At 40.4% G+C, this 17633-nt stretch overlaps 2 protein-coding genes across 4 annotated transcripts in view; one reads left to right on the top strand and one right to left on the bottom strand.

Annotated features, from left to right (window-relative positions):
* The window catches only part of pvalb6 (parvalbumin 6), a 32073-nt gene extending 31229 nt beyond the window's left edge, over positions 1–844 (bottom strand). For both annotated transcript variants that reach the window (XM_068336608.1, XM_068336607.1), the window contains exon 1: positions 628–844. The gene's annotated coding sequence lies outside the window, so the exon portion shown is untranslated. The remainder of the gene's footprint in view (positions 1–627) is intronic.
* A 6538-nt stretch (positions 845–7382) lies between these two features.
* csf2rb (colony stimulating factor 2 receptor subunit beta) lies at positions 7383–13701 on the top strand. 2 transcript variants are annotated; one of them, XM_068336592.1, is made up of 14 exons: positions 7383–7517; positions 8168–8285; positions 8442–8632; positions 8729–8883; positions 9105–9246; positions 9532–9664; positions 9754–9908; positions 10585–10718; positions 10840–11017; positions 11319–11415; positions 11760–11826; positions 11929–12011; positions 12138–12300; positions 12611–13701. In XM_068336592.1, exons 1-14 carry the CDS (start codon positions 7424–7426, stop codon positions 12950–12952), a joined length of 2052 nt encoding a protein of 683 aa, XP_068192693.1. In that variant the 5' UTR covers positions 7383–7423; the 3' UTR covers positions 12953–13701. The 2 variants fall into 2 exon arrangements, with proteins under 2 accessions (XP_068192693.1, XP_068192692.1); XM_068336591.1 differs by having other exon boundaries at positions 12114–12300.
* The last annotated feature ends 3932 nt before the right edge of the window (positions 13702–17633 follow it).

The following is a 17633-nucleotide window of genomic DNA, read 5'->3' as shown; positions in this document are numbered from 1 at the left end:
TCCCACCCCTCCACCTTGTCTCCTTCTCTGTCTTTCACACACACACACACACACACACACACACACACACACACACACACACACACACAGTCGCGCAGCGCTGAGGGAACCAATCATCATCGCCTGTTTTCAGGTCCTGTTTGTGAATGGGATCTTTACGGGAGAGGAGGAGGTAGATATCGCTGCATGTCTCCACCAAGGAAACCGTCTCATTCTCAATTCCTGCTATTAATAAAATATTTCGCTCACTTTTCTCTCTTGTTTTTCTCTGTGGGTCTGAAGCACCTCCTCTGTTTCTATTTTATGCTTTTCTTTCCATCTCCTTGAACTTTTTTTTCCTCTGATCTGATGCGACAGAGACAATTCGCTTCATCATAAATGGCTTCTTTTTTTCCCTCATGGTGTTTCTTCATCTTTCTTCTGATATTCCATCATCATCATCATCATTGGGTGTTGTTTGCCTCATTTGCATCTTTTTCACTATGCTGTCATATCACTCTCACATATACTGCAGAATAGTGGCTTTGCACCACTACATCTTTTTTCCTGATCTTCATTCACTAATGCCACAGCTGATGCAGGTAAATGACCAGCACCAACACGCCCAAACATGCTGTAGATACTTACTTTTAGTGGTTGAGTCTTCGTCCCGGGTGCTTCTGAATCCTCAGTAGTTGAAGGGAGTGGTGAGCTACTGGTAGCTGAATACAAGTTGGGGGAGAAAAAGAGACAGAAAAGAGATAAAGGCAGATAAAAGAGAAGCTGTAGCAGTGAGTGAGGGGTTTAAAGAGGGAGAAAGAGAGAAAGTAGACAAGAGCAGTGGGAAGAAGAGGAGGGTGCTCTGGCTGGCTGGAGGTGAGATGAAGGGGAGGAAGAGAGAGGGAGGGAGAAATAAAGGAAGAGGGAGGGAGAGAGGGAGAGTGTGCTGGATTGGGATAGGAGGGGATTGTATGATGTTTGATAGGAGGAGGAGGAGGAGGGGGAGGAGGAGGAGGAGGAGGAGGAGGAGGAGGAGGAGGAGGAGGAGGAGGAGGAGGAGGAGGAGGAGGGATGGCAGGAAATGGATGGAGGAAGGAAAGGTGAGGATGTAGAAGAGAAGCGTAAAGTGTGGATGGACAGGAGAGAGGAGGCATGATGAGTGAAAAGGATGGAGGCAAAGTGGCGGCGAGCGGTTTTACAACACAACTCTTACGACTAACATTTATAGCCACCAAATAGACAATTGTAGCTCATGTGAAGCCGTCACATGGTGCTGCTCCTCACAGACGATCGATTTCAGAGTGAAGAAAATGTCCTTCCATCCACTAAATCAGGCAGTAATCCCACTCTGTCTACACTGTGTTGTAGTACCGCAATCAACTTTGGAGACATAACTTTACCAGAACAGGCTGAAGAATGAAGGGCTGATGGAGAGAGAGAAGAACGGAAGAGGCAAGAAGAGAGGGACAACATACTGGAGAGTGTTGTGAATGCTTGTGACAGAAATAGAAGGTGGTTGTACAAAAAAGGATGATGTGATAATAAAAGAGGGCATCAGTGAGCACAGAGGAAGAAAGGAGAAGATTTGCCTCCAGCAGATGATGATGATGAAGGGGCAGTGAAGAAGAAAGGTGGAAGACAAAAGATCCTGATAGAAGGGCATGATATTATGAAAATCCACTCATCTGTTGAGTGCTTAATAAAGTTTTGGAGGCTCCAGTGAATGCTAAGGTACAGTACGGCGATCCTGAATGCATCTGACCTCAAAATGTGTTATAGGCATGGATGGATTATAAAACAAGAGGCCCCCCGGGCACAGACGAGTGAGAGCCTCCCACCTTCCTTACGGAGCAGCGCCCAGACTAAAAGAGATGCTAAACAATGGCCGCACTCATCTTGGGCCTCTTTGTGGCTACGCTGACTGTTTGGAGTCAGTTTAGCATCTCTATGTAGGATTTTGAATCCTCGCATGTTTGCTTTTTTTTTTTAAATTCATATTCTCTGTGCTGACCTTGTGTGTCTTTGTGGTGGTTTTATATTTGGTCCCATCATGCATGTCAACCCGATTTCTGCTCCACATCAATCTCTGATCTCCAAAATCCTTCTTAACAATCTTTGTGGAACACAAACATATAACTATGATGGTAGCAACAACTAAAAATGTGATAATAATGAGACAACAGACACATAACAACAGGCTATTGGTAACACAACTCCTTTTGTCACAGCAGTCACAGCATCATTTATTTGATTGATCTAATTTCTATTAAAAGCATCTGACCAATAAAAATGACAGTTAAAAGGAGAATGGATCCATTGTGGATGAATACAGGCAAAACTCAGTTCAAATCTACCATTTGTCATGTCTGCGTATTACAATATTTATTTGTTTTTGTTTGTTTTTGTTCTTTTTGACTTCTGGTTCGTTTTTTTTTTTTTTTGTCGTCACTTCACATCTCTGTGTGTTGATGTCTCAAGTCAGTTTTTGTTATGTTTTTGTGGTTGTTTATTTGTTTATTGTAGTTGTGATTGTTTATTTATTTTTTCGTTAGTGCGTCTCAATAAACATTTTTTTTCAGACTTTTTCAGTGTTTTGGTTTTTTTGCTCGTTTTTCTGTAATTTTTTTTCTTGTTCATCTTTTTAGTTGTTTTGCGTCTCTTTGTATCAGTTTGTACTGCACGTTTTATGATGTCTTTTTTGTTCATTTTATGTCTCTCTCTGTTAGAGCTTTGTGTTGAGTGAAGTCAATCGGATTTGTAGAAAAGACATTTTTACCTCCTAACCAAGACCTTTTAAATCTTCTCATAAAGTTTTTGATTAAGAAACTCCAACAGGAAATCTCAACAGCCATTTAAATAGAGGAACAGTTTTTGCCTGCCCAAATGAACCATTCAGTAAATCATTCCTGATTACAAATTTATGCTGAAGTCTTATTCATCAGAAACAGATCTGAGGGTTTTTCAGTAGGACTTGTACGTTTGTGATGTGTTTCAGAATCTTGTTGTATTCAGAGGTTTGGAGGTCACTGCCTCTGGAAATGAAGAAGGAAGGATTCATTTTTTCTAATTTTGTTTTTGACGCCGTCCCACACAGCAGCTCGTCCTGGAACTTCTGGTGTCAGTTAAATAAAAAGATCTTTACTCAGCTGTTGAAACACATTACTGACAAACAGCTAAGATCATCAATGCAACAATATAAAATACCCCCAGGCTAGCCTGTAATTAGTTGTTGTCCACATGCTAATATGCTGCACCACGGGATTCGCCCTGTGAGGATAAATTACCCCCCAGAACATGTGTTTTTATACATTTGCATGTGAATCCTATTGCAAACAAACCCCTCAAATGTTTGTGGGTTTTATAACATAAATGAACATCAGGAGAGAGGGGGCAATGCGAGATCAGACTCTCACTTCTGGTCCAGCTCAAACAGCACTAACAACAAAATGAGGAACTGAGTGCACAGAAGTTCTTTATTCAGATAAGGATCTCTGTTTCTCTCTGGGGGGTAGGTAGGAGGTTTGATTTGAGTAGACCAAAGGAAGTGACTGAGATATATATACTTGTATTGTTAAGTTAATACTTCTCAGTGTTCATCTAATTTGCTGGCTATATGCTGACACCAGTATAAATAAATGTGATTTCTGTTCTTACTTGTGTTGACTTCATTGTTCTTAAGTGTGAAATAGTGTGTGTAATAAACTATTGTCTGTGTTTGTCTTAAATATATATTTTGTGATTTTTATAAAAGTGATATTCAAAATTTGTGCTTATTTTGTAAAAAGCGTCTTTTCTCACATTGGCGTAATTTTTTATAACATTGCAGTGTAGTGTGTGTGCATTTGTGTGTGCGTGCCTGCGTGTGTGTGTCCACTTTAGATTAAACTGCAGCTCCTTTATAATTACGCATTCTTATCAGACATGGATGTCTTTCTTGATAGACTGTGCAATAATTGACTCTTCATTGTTGTCCACCATGTTATTGATCCAATTAATTTGCATTAAGTTCTCATTAGCCTGAAAGAGTGTTTAATTGTTACACCAGCAGGATGATGCCTGTGTAAAGCAGGACAATTATAGTCCACACCAACAGATTGGTCAAACCATGTAAATCGTGCATGAATGTCATCAGTAATGTTTTGGGGCTTCAAATTCAGGCTTTTATGGAGAAATTAAAATCAACTTAGTTCATTTTTAGGTTGAACCTGTAAGAACAGTCTCCAGTCAGTCATTTCAGATGAGGCTGGAATGTCTGCTGTGAAAGTTGTGCCTCTCTAAATGACATCCTTCTGTCTGAGCTGAGAGCAGAATTCCACCCTTAAATAGGATTTTTCTGATCATCTTCCCTGACTGTAAACCTTTACGTGCAACATTATTTTTAGTGAAGCGTTGCAAAGACACTAACGGCTGCCAAAAAGTAAATATATCAACCTAAGACATGGAAATGAGACGATAATTCACGCTCCCATACTCTAATAACGTTTGGCGGGATTTACAGCATCTCCTCTTTCTTATCAGTAAATCAAAAAGCGAACAACATTGCAAATTTAAATTTAACAGCATAATCTGTTACCTGTGTAGAGAGGTCGTTATACTTTCAAAAAAATCTCCGATTTCTGATTTCTTTGAATTCCCTATGCTTTGGACAACCAGGCTGAACAGGATGCTTATGACATTTAGTGTTTAATAAGTTATAAACTACGCTGGCCTTCACTGCATCGCTGGAGAAATCAGGTTACACTTTAACCTTAAAATTGTTGTTGTTCATTAAACTGTAAATGAGGATGAATATAGCTAATAATCAAGCATATTGCCTTCGATTTGGAAACCAAAATGTTTATTAATGTGCATAAACAAGTCTTACACTGTGCCTGTAAGCATGTTGAAGGATGCCATGCACAATTTCTGTACAGCTGTGACCGTATAAAAGTCTGGTGTCATTTGCATTAGTGTAGAATCACAAACATTAATCGATTTACTGTATTTCTAGAGTTCAATCTTAACCCTAACACCCTCATCCCCCACTCACCCATCCCCATGAGTAGACACTCACTGACAGTGTCAAGAAAGAAGCAGCCCAGACATGTAAAAACAATAAATGTTGTTTTGATGTGTCTGGGTTGTGATGATATTGACATGCTGGCTGTGGGCAGCATGAGGAGATGATTGTCTCTAGAACCGATTTACTCTTCTTGAAAAAAGAAACATAATTCCACTGAAACAGAAGCCAATTGGATCTCCCAGAGGCTGAGGCATTATTAGATCAGTTCCCACTACTCAGCACTGCTGGATCGTCTTTGCTGCTAAAGGGCTTTATTCATATGTTTAGTAGGATAAGAAGAACTGATTGAAGCAAACTCATTTTTTGTAATAGTTCAAACTCACACTGTTTCCCGCTGCTTAGTGTCATCATAGAGATGTCGAAATATATGTGGAAAATTGGAGGTCATGAGGTGCCGTGGTACAGGCTGAAATGAAGATTCAATATTCTCATGTTTGACAGTTGTTCTGTTGCATCACTGGATGATTATTAAGGATGACATCAAAACAAACAACCGTACGTATTCAAATGCTCTAATTTTGATATAGGGTGAGTCATTTTCATTTTAACTGTAGTATTTCAGTATTTAACAGGGTAGCGGTGTGATTTTTACTCTACAATACTCTACTATATTTACTATTTGATTCTGTGCTCCTATCCCAGTATGTAGACCTTAATTGAAAATAGCTGTAACTCAACACTGTAGTAACATATGTAGTAAAAACCCTCAGAATGAATTAAAAGGATTGACCTGAAGGAACAGCATCTTTATCTAGAACTGAAACTCCAGCCTTGCTTTTTATTCCTTCCTATTCAATCATTTCAGGAACACTTGATGGTTTATTTTATTCTCCTTTCCAAAATACCATGTCCTCATATATTTCTTGAAGAAACGAGCCCATGTTATTGCCCCATTGTTTGACCACACAAAGAGATCAGTAAATTGATTGGCAAGTTCCTCTCTGTTACTGAGAGTGACAGGAAGCTGTTTTTCTTCTTTCTCTAGAAAGACGGAAAAAAGAACTAACTACCACTGACATATTCAAGCACTGGTTGTCACTGGTTGTTACCTGTGTCAGTTTAGTTTTGTGGATTAAACAAATACCAACCTGCAGCAAATAGGAGACATATTATTATCCTGTGTGTGTGTGTAGGGTTTAAATATAACCTTGGATTGAGCATGTAGCTGTCACTGAAACTAATTACAACACGCAGTTTGCTAGCAGAGCGAATGAGGAATTGGTTATGTTGTCTTCACTCGTAATCAACTTTGCTCAGTCTGAGATGTTAAAGCTGTTTGTGAGCAGAAAGTCAGAGGACGACACAGAGGGAAAATGTTCATCTGAGCCTTTTGAATTACAGTTAATAACTGTATGAAACTCACCCAAAGAGAGCAGTGAGTTGTCCGTGTGCCACGGCAAACAATAAACTCTCACCAGCAGATGGAACTGACGTTAATTGTCAGTGAAGATTTTTAAGATTCCCTAACCAACATCTAAAGACTTTTGGTACATCTATTATTTATGGCTCTGCCTTCAAATAAAGGAAGAATGTCCCTCAAATTTTTCATTACACTCATTTTACTTTTTTCCTTCTTATTCATGAATAAAATTCATCAGACAGCTTTTGGATCAAGAAAAGTGAAACTGTTACATGTGTGGGATCTCTGACAGTCTTTGGTTCCCCTTCAGACCCTGTGTCCTTTCACTTTTACTTCCATAAAGAATATGAATCAATTCTTGTACTTCTACTTGAGAATGAAACAAGAAAGTATCTGGTATGACACTCATTCCTCCTGCAGTGCGACTCTGTGTGTCATTATGTCAGGATGTAATCCTGAATATTTTAATAGTCCTGTATTTGTCTCCTCTCCTGAGACTGACAAGCATCCAAAAAAAAAATTTTTTTTAATTAAGATTTACTAAAATTAGTTGTAATTAGCTTATTGTTGAGCAGAGCAGAGGAATGCTCTTCTGCATTCTGTAGAGTCACAGACAGCAGTGGTGAGTCCTGGCTGTACATGACTGTATAGACTCTAACCTGCTCATTTGTTTCATTATTTATATTCATGTGTCTGCAGAGTCAGCATGTTTATATCTTCTGTCTCATATGTGAGAGGGATGGATAAGAAGCAAACAGATGTGTGGTAACAGCCCACAGTAATTCCACAAAAGTGGAAGTGAGCTAAGGTCATGACTCATTTTTAAGTAATTCTAGTAAATGAACAAATTCTCTCTCTCTCTCTCTCTCTCTCTCTCTCTCTCTCTCTCTCTCTCTCTCTCTCTCTCTCTCTCTCTCTCTCACTCTATCTATCTACAGTATCTCTCTCACACACACACACACACACACACACACACATCAACACTCATCTTGACATTGTTAGACCGTCCATCCCCAGGAAACATGCTTCTCTTCTGGGTGATGATTTGGTCTCTGCTCCGTCCTCTGGCTTGTGATTCTGTTCTAGACCGTTGTGTTATCCAGGAGAACAGCAGCAGTAAGTAATGACAGTGAGTCCAAGCAGGACTTTTTAACAATAGTTACTTCTTTGATTGCATATGTTGTAAATTACATTGATTTCTACATTTAAAATATGATCAGCTGTCCAGAGAGACAAAACTGTGTGTATACAGGAACCTTTAAATGAGATGTTTAATATGAGAAGTGAAAATAAATGCTGTCATTGTTTCTGTATTCATTCCAAATCACTTCATTTCAAGAATCTTACAAGGCCTTTTTCTATTATTCCAGTGCATCAAATTACCTTATTCTTACAAAGTTTTACAGAATATTTAAAAAGTTGATTTACACTCACAGGACAAGCCGTAAAAGAAATAAAAGTAAAGGTTCACATCATAGACAGATTTATAGGGCGGAGGTTCACATTACCCAAGACTAAAAACTGCAATAAAAGGCTGCTCATCCTTGACTTTATTAATCCTTTAAATATGTATTTAGTACTGTGAAAGATATTATTCTACTTTAACACTGTATCTTTCTATTGTTGTTTTGTTTTACTTGAGCGAAACATGTAAATATCCTCTCCACCTCTCTTCACCACTGCTTTATACACATTCAGCAGAATCATCTATTTAACTGTACACTTCACTGATCATCTGAATGCAGCTATTCCTCCTTTTTACCCAGAGTCACCCTTGCTGAAATCCTTACAGTGTTACAACGACTACAAGTCCTACGTCCACTGCCAATGGAGCGAACATATGAATGCAACACTGCAGCTCTGGTTCAAGGAACACAACCACAGGTAAACATAGAAAGGGGGGAACTACAACAACAAGGAAGGGTCTGGAATTCTAAAACAGTGTTTATTTAGAGAAATTATTGAAAGATGAATATCTAGGATTTGATGGAGTCAACACATTCTAGTGTTCCCTGCAGCTCTGTGTCGGTGTCCCTACAGGCAGCAGTGTTTGCCTTACGATGCTGCAGACCAACATCACAGCCATAGGAGTGAGTACAAGACTGTCCAGTGCAGATATAACACTGGAGCGTTTTCAATCGGCATCAAACATGTCGCCTTCTTCCTGGAGACGAACACAGAAACACTCTGCTCGTCCGCCTCTCGCAAGCCTCTGGATCTCTCTCAGCACCGTTAGTTGTCATGACATCCATCAATCACAAACCTCACCTTACTATGATGAAGGACAAATTATAACAGTATCATCATCTAGTTGTTGTGTTGAACAGTGAGGTCGCGGCCACCGGTCGATGTGGCGGTTCATGATGCAGGTGATGGAGGCTGGTGGCTCAGCTGGTCCAGCCCCTACCCCTCCTCCTCCACCCTGAACAATGACGTCACATATCAGCCTAGCTACCGGACAGACGGACAGGATGACTGGATGGTGAGCACACATCCTGCATGTACTGATTCCACATTTGTAACCACAAAACATACAGTATTAGTGTGGTGAGTAATATATTGTGAAATTAAGGAATTCAGCATTTCTTAAATGCTTCATTTCCAGTGTGACTGCATTTGTCTTGCAATCCTCAACTGGAAAAGATCAGCATTTAATGGACACTTGAGTCTTTGTGAACATCTTTCTGTGGTTTCTCTCCGCAGACTGAAAATGTTGCAAGCACCAGTGTGAAATTGGAGGAACGATTGTTGATCCCAGGTCGCAGGTATGAATTCAGGGTGAGGGCCTTGGCCAGTGTGGGTCAGTGGAGCCACTGGAGTCCTGCAGTGACTTGGCAGACTGAAGGTGATTAAAATAAATCATTAAGCATCATTCAAAACTCACACACAAGCCATTAATAACTTCTGTGTTTCAATTACTTCAACTTTGAAGTTCACCTCATTTTACTCCAGAAGGGTCTTTTCTCCCCAGACAGTCTCGGCTCTTTATCTCTTTCTCTCACATGTCTAATCTCCTCCCTCTGTCCAGTTTTATTAGAGCCCAGGAAAAGTGTGGAGATTTGCAGCCGTTCCTATTAGCCCTATCTCTCTTTCCATTTCTTTCTCTCTCTCTTCCTCTCTCTGGCTCCAGACACTTGGCAGTCTCCCAGTTTGCATTGTGTTCTGGATGGTGACAAGGAGGTGATGTGCAGCTGGGAGGTGAGCAGAGAACTGGCTCACTTCGTTTCCTACCAGCTGGCCTGTCATGGCAACCAGGCTGCACCGTAGGTCAAGTGCGACGCTGATAACGCCACCTGGTTTTCATTCTTCATCTGAGAGTTTCTGTCCACTCATTTTAATCCTTGCCCATCAGGGATAAGCGATGCTGTGTGAGCCCAACTGAGACCTCTGACCCCAGCAGCAGCTTGGTGAAGTACAGCTGCTCTCTGACTGCCTCAGACCCTGCTCTCCTGCAGCTGGAGCTCGTCCCGACACGCAACAGCAAAGTTTTTAAGGCCCACAAACACAGTAAGTAGACAAGAGACAGAAGGGCCAACACCGGAGCTCGATGTTTAGACGTGATTGAGTAGCCCTACCTAGTGTTTGAGTGGCAGTACTGCACCTCTTCTGCATGGCAATGGATCGCTTTAGTTTCGTTCCCTCCCTTCGCCAACCAAGAAGGGTTTTTTTATTTTTTCCATTCACATCTTTTTGTTGGTTGGCTGGTTGGTTGACACCAAACTGATGAACACACCTGCAGGAAACTTGGTTGGAGGGTTGGATTGTCTTTGTGGTACTTTTATAAATAAAAGGGAAGATAAATGTTTTTTTCACTTTCATCGTTGAATCCCTTCTGACATTTTATTTTAATTTCTTAGAGAATAATCCATTGATATTGATTAAAGAAAGATTTTTTCTAATCTGCATAAAAATACTTTACTGTACATTATCACATTTTAGACATGTTTGTGGGATGACATTTTCCTAACCACTGCAGCACTGTTGTTCATTGGTGGAGTCCCATTAAAGTTCTGTGGCAAAGTTCTGTTATATGTGACACACACATTCACAAGAAAAACAATCAAACCAGTAAAAGGATGCAAATTCAGTCCAACATCAAGACAAAAAATATGTCCAAACACACTGTACTCTGTTATGTGTCTATTGGGACGTGTTATCTTGACTCGTCTGTCTTGTTGTTCAGTTCGTCCAAACTCACCACAGCAGGTAAAGGTGAGAGAGAAAGGCGCCAACTGGATAGTGGAATGGACTGAATCAAGCACAGCTTCAGAAGTCAAACTGTATTATCAGCTCTGTTATTACAGGGCACAGGATCAGGTGACAAACATGAACATACATATACACACACACACACGCACACACACACTAAACATTTATCGTGATTCAGGTCGCAAATTACAATCAGAGATTTAAGGCATGAAATCCATTTATGTTTCAGGAATGTTCTATCAGGAATATTTCAGGCTCCACTTCTGTAATGATTCTGGGAGCTTCTCTGGCTCCATCCCAGGACTACAAGGTGAAGGTTAGGTCTCTGGTCATCCCGGGAGAAGATTCAATATACGGTGGATTCCCGTCTGAATGGACCAATCCTGTGGACTGGAAATCGCATGAGGGTATGCTATAGTAGCAGTAAAGACAATACATTCACATTTCACAAATTCTGTCTGTTATTTATTGTTTATACATCAATAAAGAACATAGGCCAAAAATAATCTTTATGTTTTGAAAATATAATGATATTATTATTATTATTATTATTATTATTATTATTATTATTATTATTATTATTATTATTATTATTATTATCATCATCATCATCATCATCATCATCATCATCATCATCATCATCATCATCATTATTATTATTATCATTATCGTCATTGTGAGCATCATCTGTTCTCTGTCACTTGTCAGCCACCTGGTCATTGACCACCCTGATCTACTGCTTCATCAGTGTGACTGTGGCCATAGTCTTCCTCACAGCCTACTTCACCATTCAGGCTTGTCGAAGGTCTTTTATTTGTATTTATATATTGCCTTCAAACATGAGATTATCTAAACATTTCAATGAAAATTAATGTCTGTTATTACTCTATGCATCAGATTAAATACATGTTTCATCTCATAAACGTCTACAGGTAAATGAAATCGATAGGTCTGAACGTTATGAAATCACTTGTTTGAGCACCCATAAACCCGATAATGTTTCTATATATCACTAACCTGACAGCAATGTGCCTAAACACTTAACTGATATACAAAAGATTTAATTTAAGAATGAACAAGTGCATTTTAAGTATTCCTTTTTCATTTCTAATAAAAAGCATTTTTATACGATATATGTTGAATAAACAGGAAGGTAACTCTGTGGGTGGACTCACTTCCTTCACCAGGCAAAAGCAAAACTCTGTCAGAGATTAAGGTGAGACTGGAACTGCTTCCATTCCCTTAACGTACAGTAATAGTTGTGCATATTTGCATAATTATTTTGTAATTTTAAATCACCTGCACTGTTGTGATACAGCCTGCCACCAGATGGACGCTCCAGCAGACCAAGAACACATCCACATGCAAAGTGCAGCATGTTATGGTGATGTTATCGACACGGTAATATGCTAGACACACTTGCACTTCAGAAACTGTTTTCTCTGGTGCATGAGTGGACACTTTACAGACTTTAACCCTTTCTCTTTTATATGGCAAGAACAGTTTCAGCTGCTTGTCTCCCTGCAGGTCATCAGATGACCCTCCGTGGCCAAGAAACGACAGTGAGAAAGAGAGTTTGGAGCAGGGCAAGGGCTGCCGGGAGTGTGATATCCTGCCCTGCCTTACCAAGAAGGTTAACATCTCCAGCACATCCTCCGTGAGCTTCAGCGGGCCATACATCTTCTGTCAGGTCAGGTATCCACACGCACGGTCAGGTGTCCAGAAACTGACTGACAAATAAGCTGGTTGTAGCCTCATATTTGCTTTATATGTAAGCTATCAGTGGAAAAAGTACAAAAAGGGTATGTTAAATTATTCCTTAATAATAAAAATAACAATATAACCTGAAAAATATTGTTGAATTGCTTGAAAATCTATATCAGTAGAAGCTACTTGTACATGATGTATAGCAGGTTAGAAATTAGGAAAAGAGGCAGCTCTTTGTCTAGGTTAGCAGCCATTAAATATTTTACTGAACTGCTTTGTTTCTATTGTGACAGACGACAGAATCAGAGAAGGAGAAAGAAACGCTGCTGAATGGTTCTGCATCTTCTTCACCTGAAAATGTCATGCTGTATGGGAAAGATTATGTACGTCTACCCAGTCACACAATCTTCAGATCCAAACAGGATCTTGTTAACACAAATACACAAAGGCAAGGCACCACTGAGCAGGACCAACACCATTCTGATACTATTCAGTGGCCATATAAGATGGATGACCAGTCAGGCATCAATGTGCCAGCCAACAGTTCAGGACCTTTCCCTTCCTGGCCTCAGGAGGAATCCATACAGCCTTCAGGGTATTGTCATCTACCCACAGCGCACATGGTGGCGGTTTGAAGTGGACCTGTCAGAATTTCTCAACAGATAAAACTATAAAACAGTCAGCGTTTTTCTGTTTATTAATAATCATTCAGGTTTATGCAAAACCACTGATGCTATGGTATGAGAACAAGCAGTAATGTGTGATGGTGAATAGTTTTTTACACATTAGGAAGAACAGTTTGGTGGGTTATATTCCTGAGACTTATTGGATCAAAAGCCTTAGTCATAGAGTGACCAGTGGAGGGCAGTGGTGAGCTGAAGATGTAAATTATACTGGAAGTAAATAAGTGACAGTTTGCATGGCCTTATAAAAACTGTACTTCCCTTTATATTTTCCATGTGTGACACATTTTATACAGAATTGAACCATGAGTTCTAGGTGATTTTTTGTTTTATGACTTCCTCTGATTTACTTTTTCTGTCACAGCTGAATTATGAAGCAAATGGCTGTTAATGACCTACCTTTTCTCACTGCTTTATTGGCTGTGGCAGCAGATGCATGTTTGCACAAAAGTGTGTGAGTTCAGACCTTGTTGTCAATGTTATAACCCAGGTGTTGCTGAATGTTATATACAGAGTGTTACCTACACAAGTGTGCTGATTCAATATGTTATGCAGAACCAGATATGTGTGTGTGAAAGGCTCGCATACACATTTGACAATAAAAATACTAAAATGTATTAAACACACCAATAAAACATCAAAGTTGTCTGTTTTGATGTCAGTGGTCGATCAAGTAATCTGAGTGGAACAGAATTTGTTGTGGTTTTCACTTTTGTGGATTTGTATTGGTGTTTTATGAATGTCACACATTCAAATATGCAACCATAAACTGGTTTGGTGCGTTCATGTTAGTGTAAACTGCACAGCTTAACTAGCTACATTCAGTGCAGTCTAATACGACTCTAGTGTTTAACACTAGAGTCATTTAAGTTAAAGTTTTAAGTGAAATAGCCTTCGCTTGATGTGGCCAAGCATTTTGCAGTGAGCTGTTGGCTGTTTTAAGCACCCAGTTCTAGGCTTAACGGGGAGAAATGTCTGTCTCTACCACAAGTTTAACAACTCCTGGTCCAAAGGTGGTACCGTAGGTTCAAACATATACCCTCTCAACACCACATCTTGACTACACAATGGAACTCTGAAGATCAATGAGTCGATGTATGTAATGTTTTCAAGAGACGGATGTAATCTTGTCAGATGGGGACAGATCCCTGTGTCATTTGGATTATGTAGCTAATAGCACACTGTAGCTTTGGTACAATTGAGAACAGACCAAAAATTACACCTGACAGTAGAAATTTATTATACATTAATATGGGTTACAATATGATTACGACAGCCATCATAACATGGTGGCCCAATTATTTGCATCTATTTCATTTTAGTAGCCCATTCTTATTGACTGGTCATTCTTATTCTTATCAACTGTGATATTGTATGAAACTGTGGTATTGTATGAGGAAGTCTGGAGTGGCAAAACAGTATGTTAGAGTGGTGGAAGATATGTATGAGGACTGTAAGACAGTGGTGAGGTGTGACAGAGGAGTTCAAGGTGGAGGTGGGACTGCATCAGGGATCAGCTCTGAGTCCCTTCTTGTTCGCTATGGTGATGGACAGGCTGACAGACGAGATTAGACAGGAACCTCCATGGACTATGATGTTTGCAGATGACATTGTGATCTGCAGTGAGAGCAGGGAACAGGTGGAGGAGAAGCTAGAGAGGTGGAGGTTTGTCCTGGAAAGGAGAGGAATGAAGGTTAGCTGCAGTAAGACAGAGTACATGTGTGTGAATGAGAGGGACCCAAGTGGAAGAGTGAGGTTACAGGGAGAAGAGATCAAGAAGGTGGAGGATTTTAAGTACTTAGGCTCAACAGTCCAGAGCAATGGAGAGTGTGGAAAAGAGGTGAAGAAGCGTGTACAGGCAGGATGGAACAGGTGGAGGAAAGTGTCAGGTGTGATGTGTGATAGAAGAGTTTCAGCTAAAATGAAAGGAAAGGTGTACAAAACTGTGGTGAGACCAGCGATGTTGTTTGGTCTAGAGACAGTGTCACTGAGGAAAAGACAGGAGACAGAGCTGGAGGTAGCAGAGATGAAGATGCTGAGGTTCTATCTGGGAGTGACCAGGAAGGATAGGAACAGGAATGAGTACATCAGAGGGACAGCACATGTTAGAGGTTTTAGAGATAAAGTCAGAGAGGCCAGACTGAGATGGTTTGGACATGTCCAGAGGAGATGGCGAATATATTGGTAGAAGGATGCTGAGTTTTGAACTGCCAGGCAGGAGGCCTAAAAGAAGACCAAAGAGGAGGTTTATGGATGTAGAGAAAGAGGACATGAAGGTAGTTAAGTGTGAGAGAAGAGGATGCAGAAGACAGGGTTAGATGGAGGCAACTGATTCGCTGTGGTGACCCCTGAAGGGAAAAACAGAGAGGAGAAGAAGATGAAGAAGATTCTTATTGACTGAGGAGAGTTTTTTTCCTCTTGCACCTTTGTTAACTCGTGCATGAACTGTATTTGCAGGTGCAACATTTCCAAATGAGACATGACAATCGATTTGTTCAATGAATACCAAGACCGACTGTATATCACTGAGTCTGCAAAGCTGTATTACTGCCAAGATATAAGTTCATTCTCTCATTCATATTTAGCATGTATGAGAACACACAAACATGCACACACACACACACACACACACACACAAACACACACACACACACACACACACACACAATTTTACAGTGTTACGTAATTGTTCTGTCTGCACATCTGTCTAGCCTGACAGATAATTTCAGGGTCAGTTAGTGGAAGTAAGTGTGAAATTGCTGCAAATATGTGATGTGTGTAAGATGAGCGAAGATGCATTGTAACATTGCTGGATTACATTCATATCATGAACATTGTGAATCATGCACGAGTCTTTCGTGTTTGTGCAAAGTGAACATAGAGGAATTTCAAGCATGCTGATATTGACTTCCTGTGTTTTCAACCCATCGCCATAGTACAACTTCCTGTCTGATGTGGTGGAGGTACAGTTTGACACGCTGCCTGAGTCACGATGCCCGCAAACACTCTCTTCTATGTGGCCTTGACCATTGTAGTGGCAGGTGAGGGAAAGATGATTTGATGTTTTTTCCCAGCATTCCTGCTGTTGTCAGATGCACAGCACCACATGAAAAGAAAAGCATGTATCCCGCACATTCACATCAGAGGACTATTGTCCCCTAGAGGAAGCTTTGACTGTATAGCAGAGAAAATGTGTTAGATTTTTGTTCTAGTCTGCATTAATGAACAGAACAGCTCAATGGAACGATGAGAGTTTGTGTGTATGAGCTTATTTAGAGGGTAGTTGTGTGAATCCCTGTACGGCATGTCCTTTTCTTTTGTCATACATAAAAACAGGAAAATAAAAGCACTGGAAGGTGTAGAGAGTGTGTGGCGCCACACGGATGCTTGTGTAACCTCCTGTTCAAAGGCCTCCTGTTTCCTCACTACTGTAAATCAGGAATTCTAGGCCAGAGCACAACACAGACAGTTATGTCAAGGATGTGTCGCTGAAGGCAGTTTGGACAATTAGATGCATATTATCAAGGAAGTTTACTGCCACTGTTGTTTAGTGTCTTCTTTCGGCTTTCACTGTGTATATTATTTTATCTCTGGTCTTGGGCGGGATGTGAAAAACGCGACTGATTAGAGTTGGAGAAGCACAGGTGGTATTGCCCTTGTTAAACTTTAAATATCACAGATGAGCAATAGCCTGCTTTTCTTGCTGATGCAGAGTGAGTTAATACTTTATTCAAATTATTGAGATGCTAAAGCAAGATTGGATGGATGTCTTGGTTCACCAAGATAAGAGACAAGACTTTTAATTAACACTGAAGCAGCTCAAGTTATGCATGGATGCACATTCCCAGAGGTCCTCCACATGTTTCAGTGCGTGAGTTCACACCCATTGCATTCATTAATTCTCAAGAGATTTCCATAACTTCATCCATACCTACACCACAGTCTATGAGAAAGTAATGACTGCATGGTTTATGAGAGACATCAGTAAAATTAAACCAAAGGGAGGACAGGGATAGTCTTTTAGGCAATGAATGAATGAACAAATGAAGCCTTCAAATTCTAGTTTTACTATATTTCACAAATGGTTAATAAGTTTGAAAACTTGAGGAGCAAACCACCATAGAAACCCAAACCTGTTATTTCTACGCTGCTGATTGGAACTGATAATAACAGGGGTCATGGTTTGTGATCGAGTTGGTCTCGGTTAATTTGTCTATTTGTCTGGGTTCTATTCATGTTGGGTCATTACAGCGTGCCACTGCCTGTCTGTCGGTTAGGAAACAGTGTTTTTAGACCCAACAAGCCATATCGTCCTTTATGGTCAATCAGTCAGCTCTGAACCATCTCTTGTCCTTAGTCACAGCCTCTGGTTGCTCGGAGACCCTCCCATACTGTCATGGTGGCTGACCCCTATGTGTTTTTGAATGAGCGAGAGCATGCTGGTCAACAGGCCTGCATGCACTTCTCTTCTTGTTTGAAGTCCCTGGGGGGTTGGGAATGTACATCCCACCTTAATGCTAAATTTGGAGACGGCCTGCTGTTTAGAAGTCGTACTTGTGTGTGACACAGACAGTAGGCCAAACAGGAGTAATGCAGGAACGTGCATTGAAATGAGTCACATGTAGGGGATTAG

Source organism: Antennarius striatus, chromosome 16 (genome assembly GCF_040054535.1).
Source record: "Antennarius striatus isolate MH-2024 chromosome 16, ASM4005453v1, whole genome shotgun sequence".
Classification (NCBI taxonomy): domain Eukaryota; kingdom Metazoa; phylum Chordata; class Actinopteri; order Lophiiformes; family Antennariidae; genus Antennarius; species Antennarius striatus.
The sequence above is the reverse complement of the archived record's forward strand: the minus strand, read 5'-3'. Positions and strand labels throughout refer to the sequence as shown.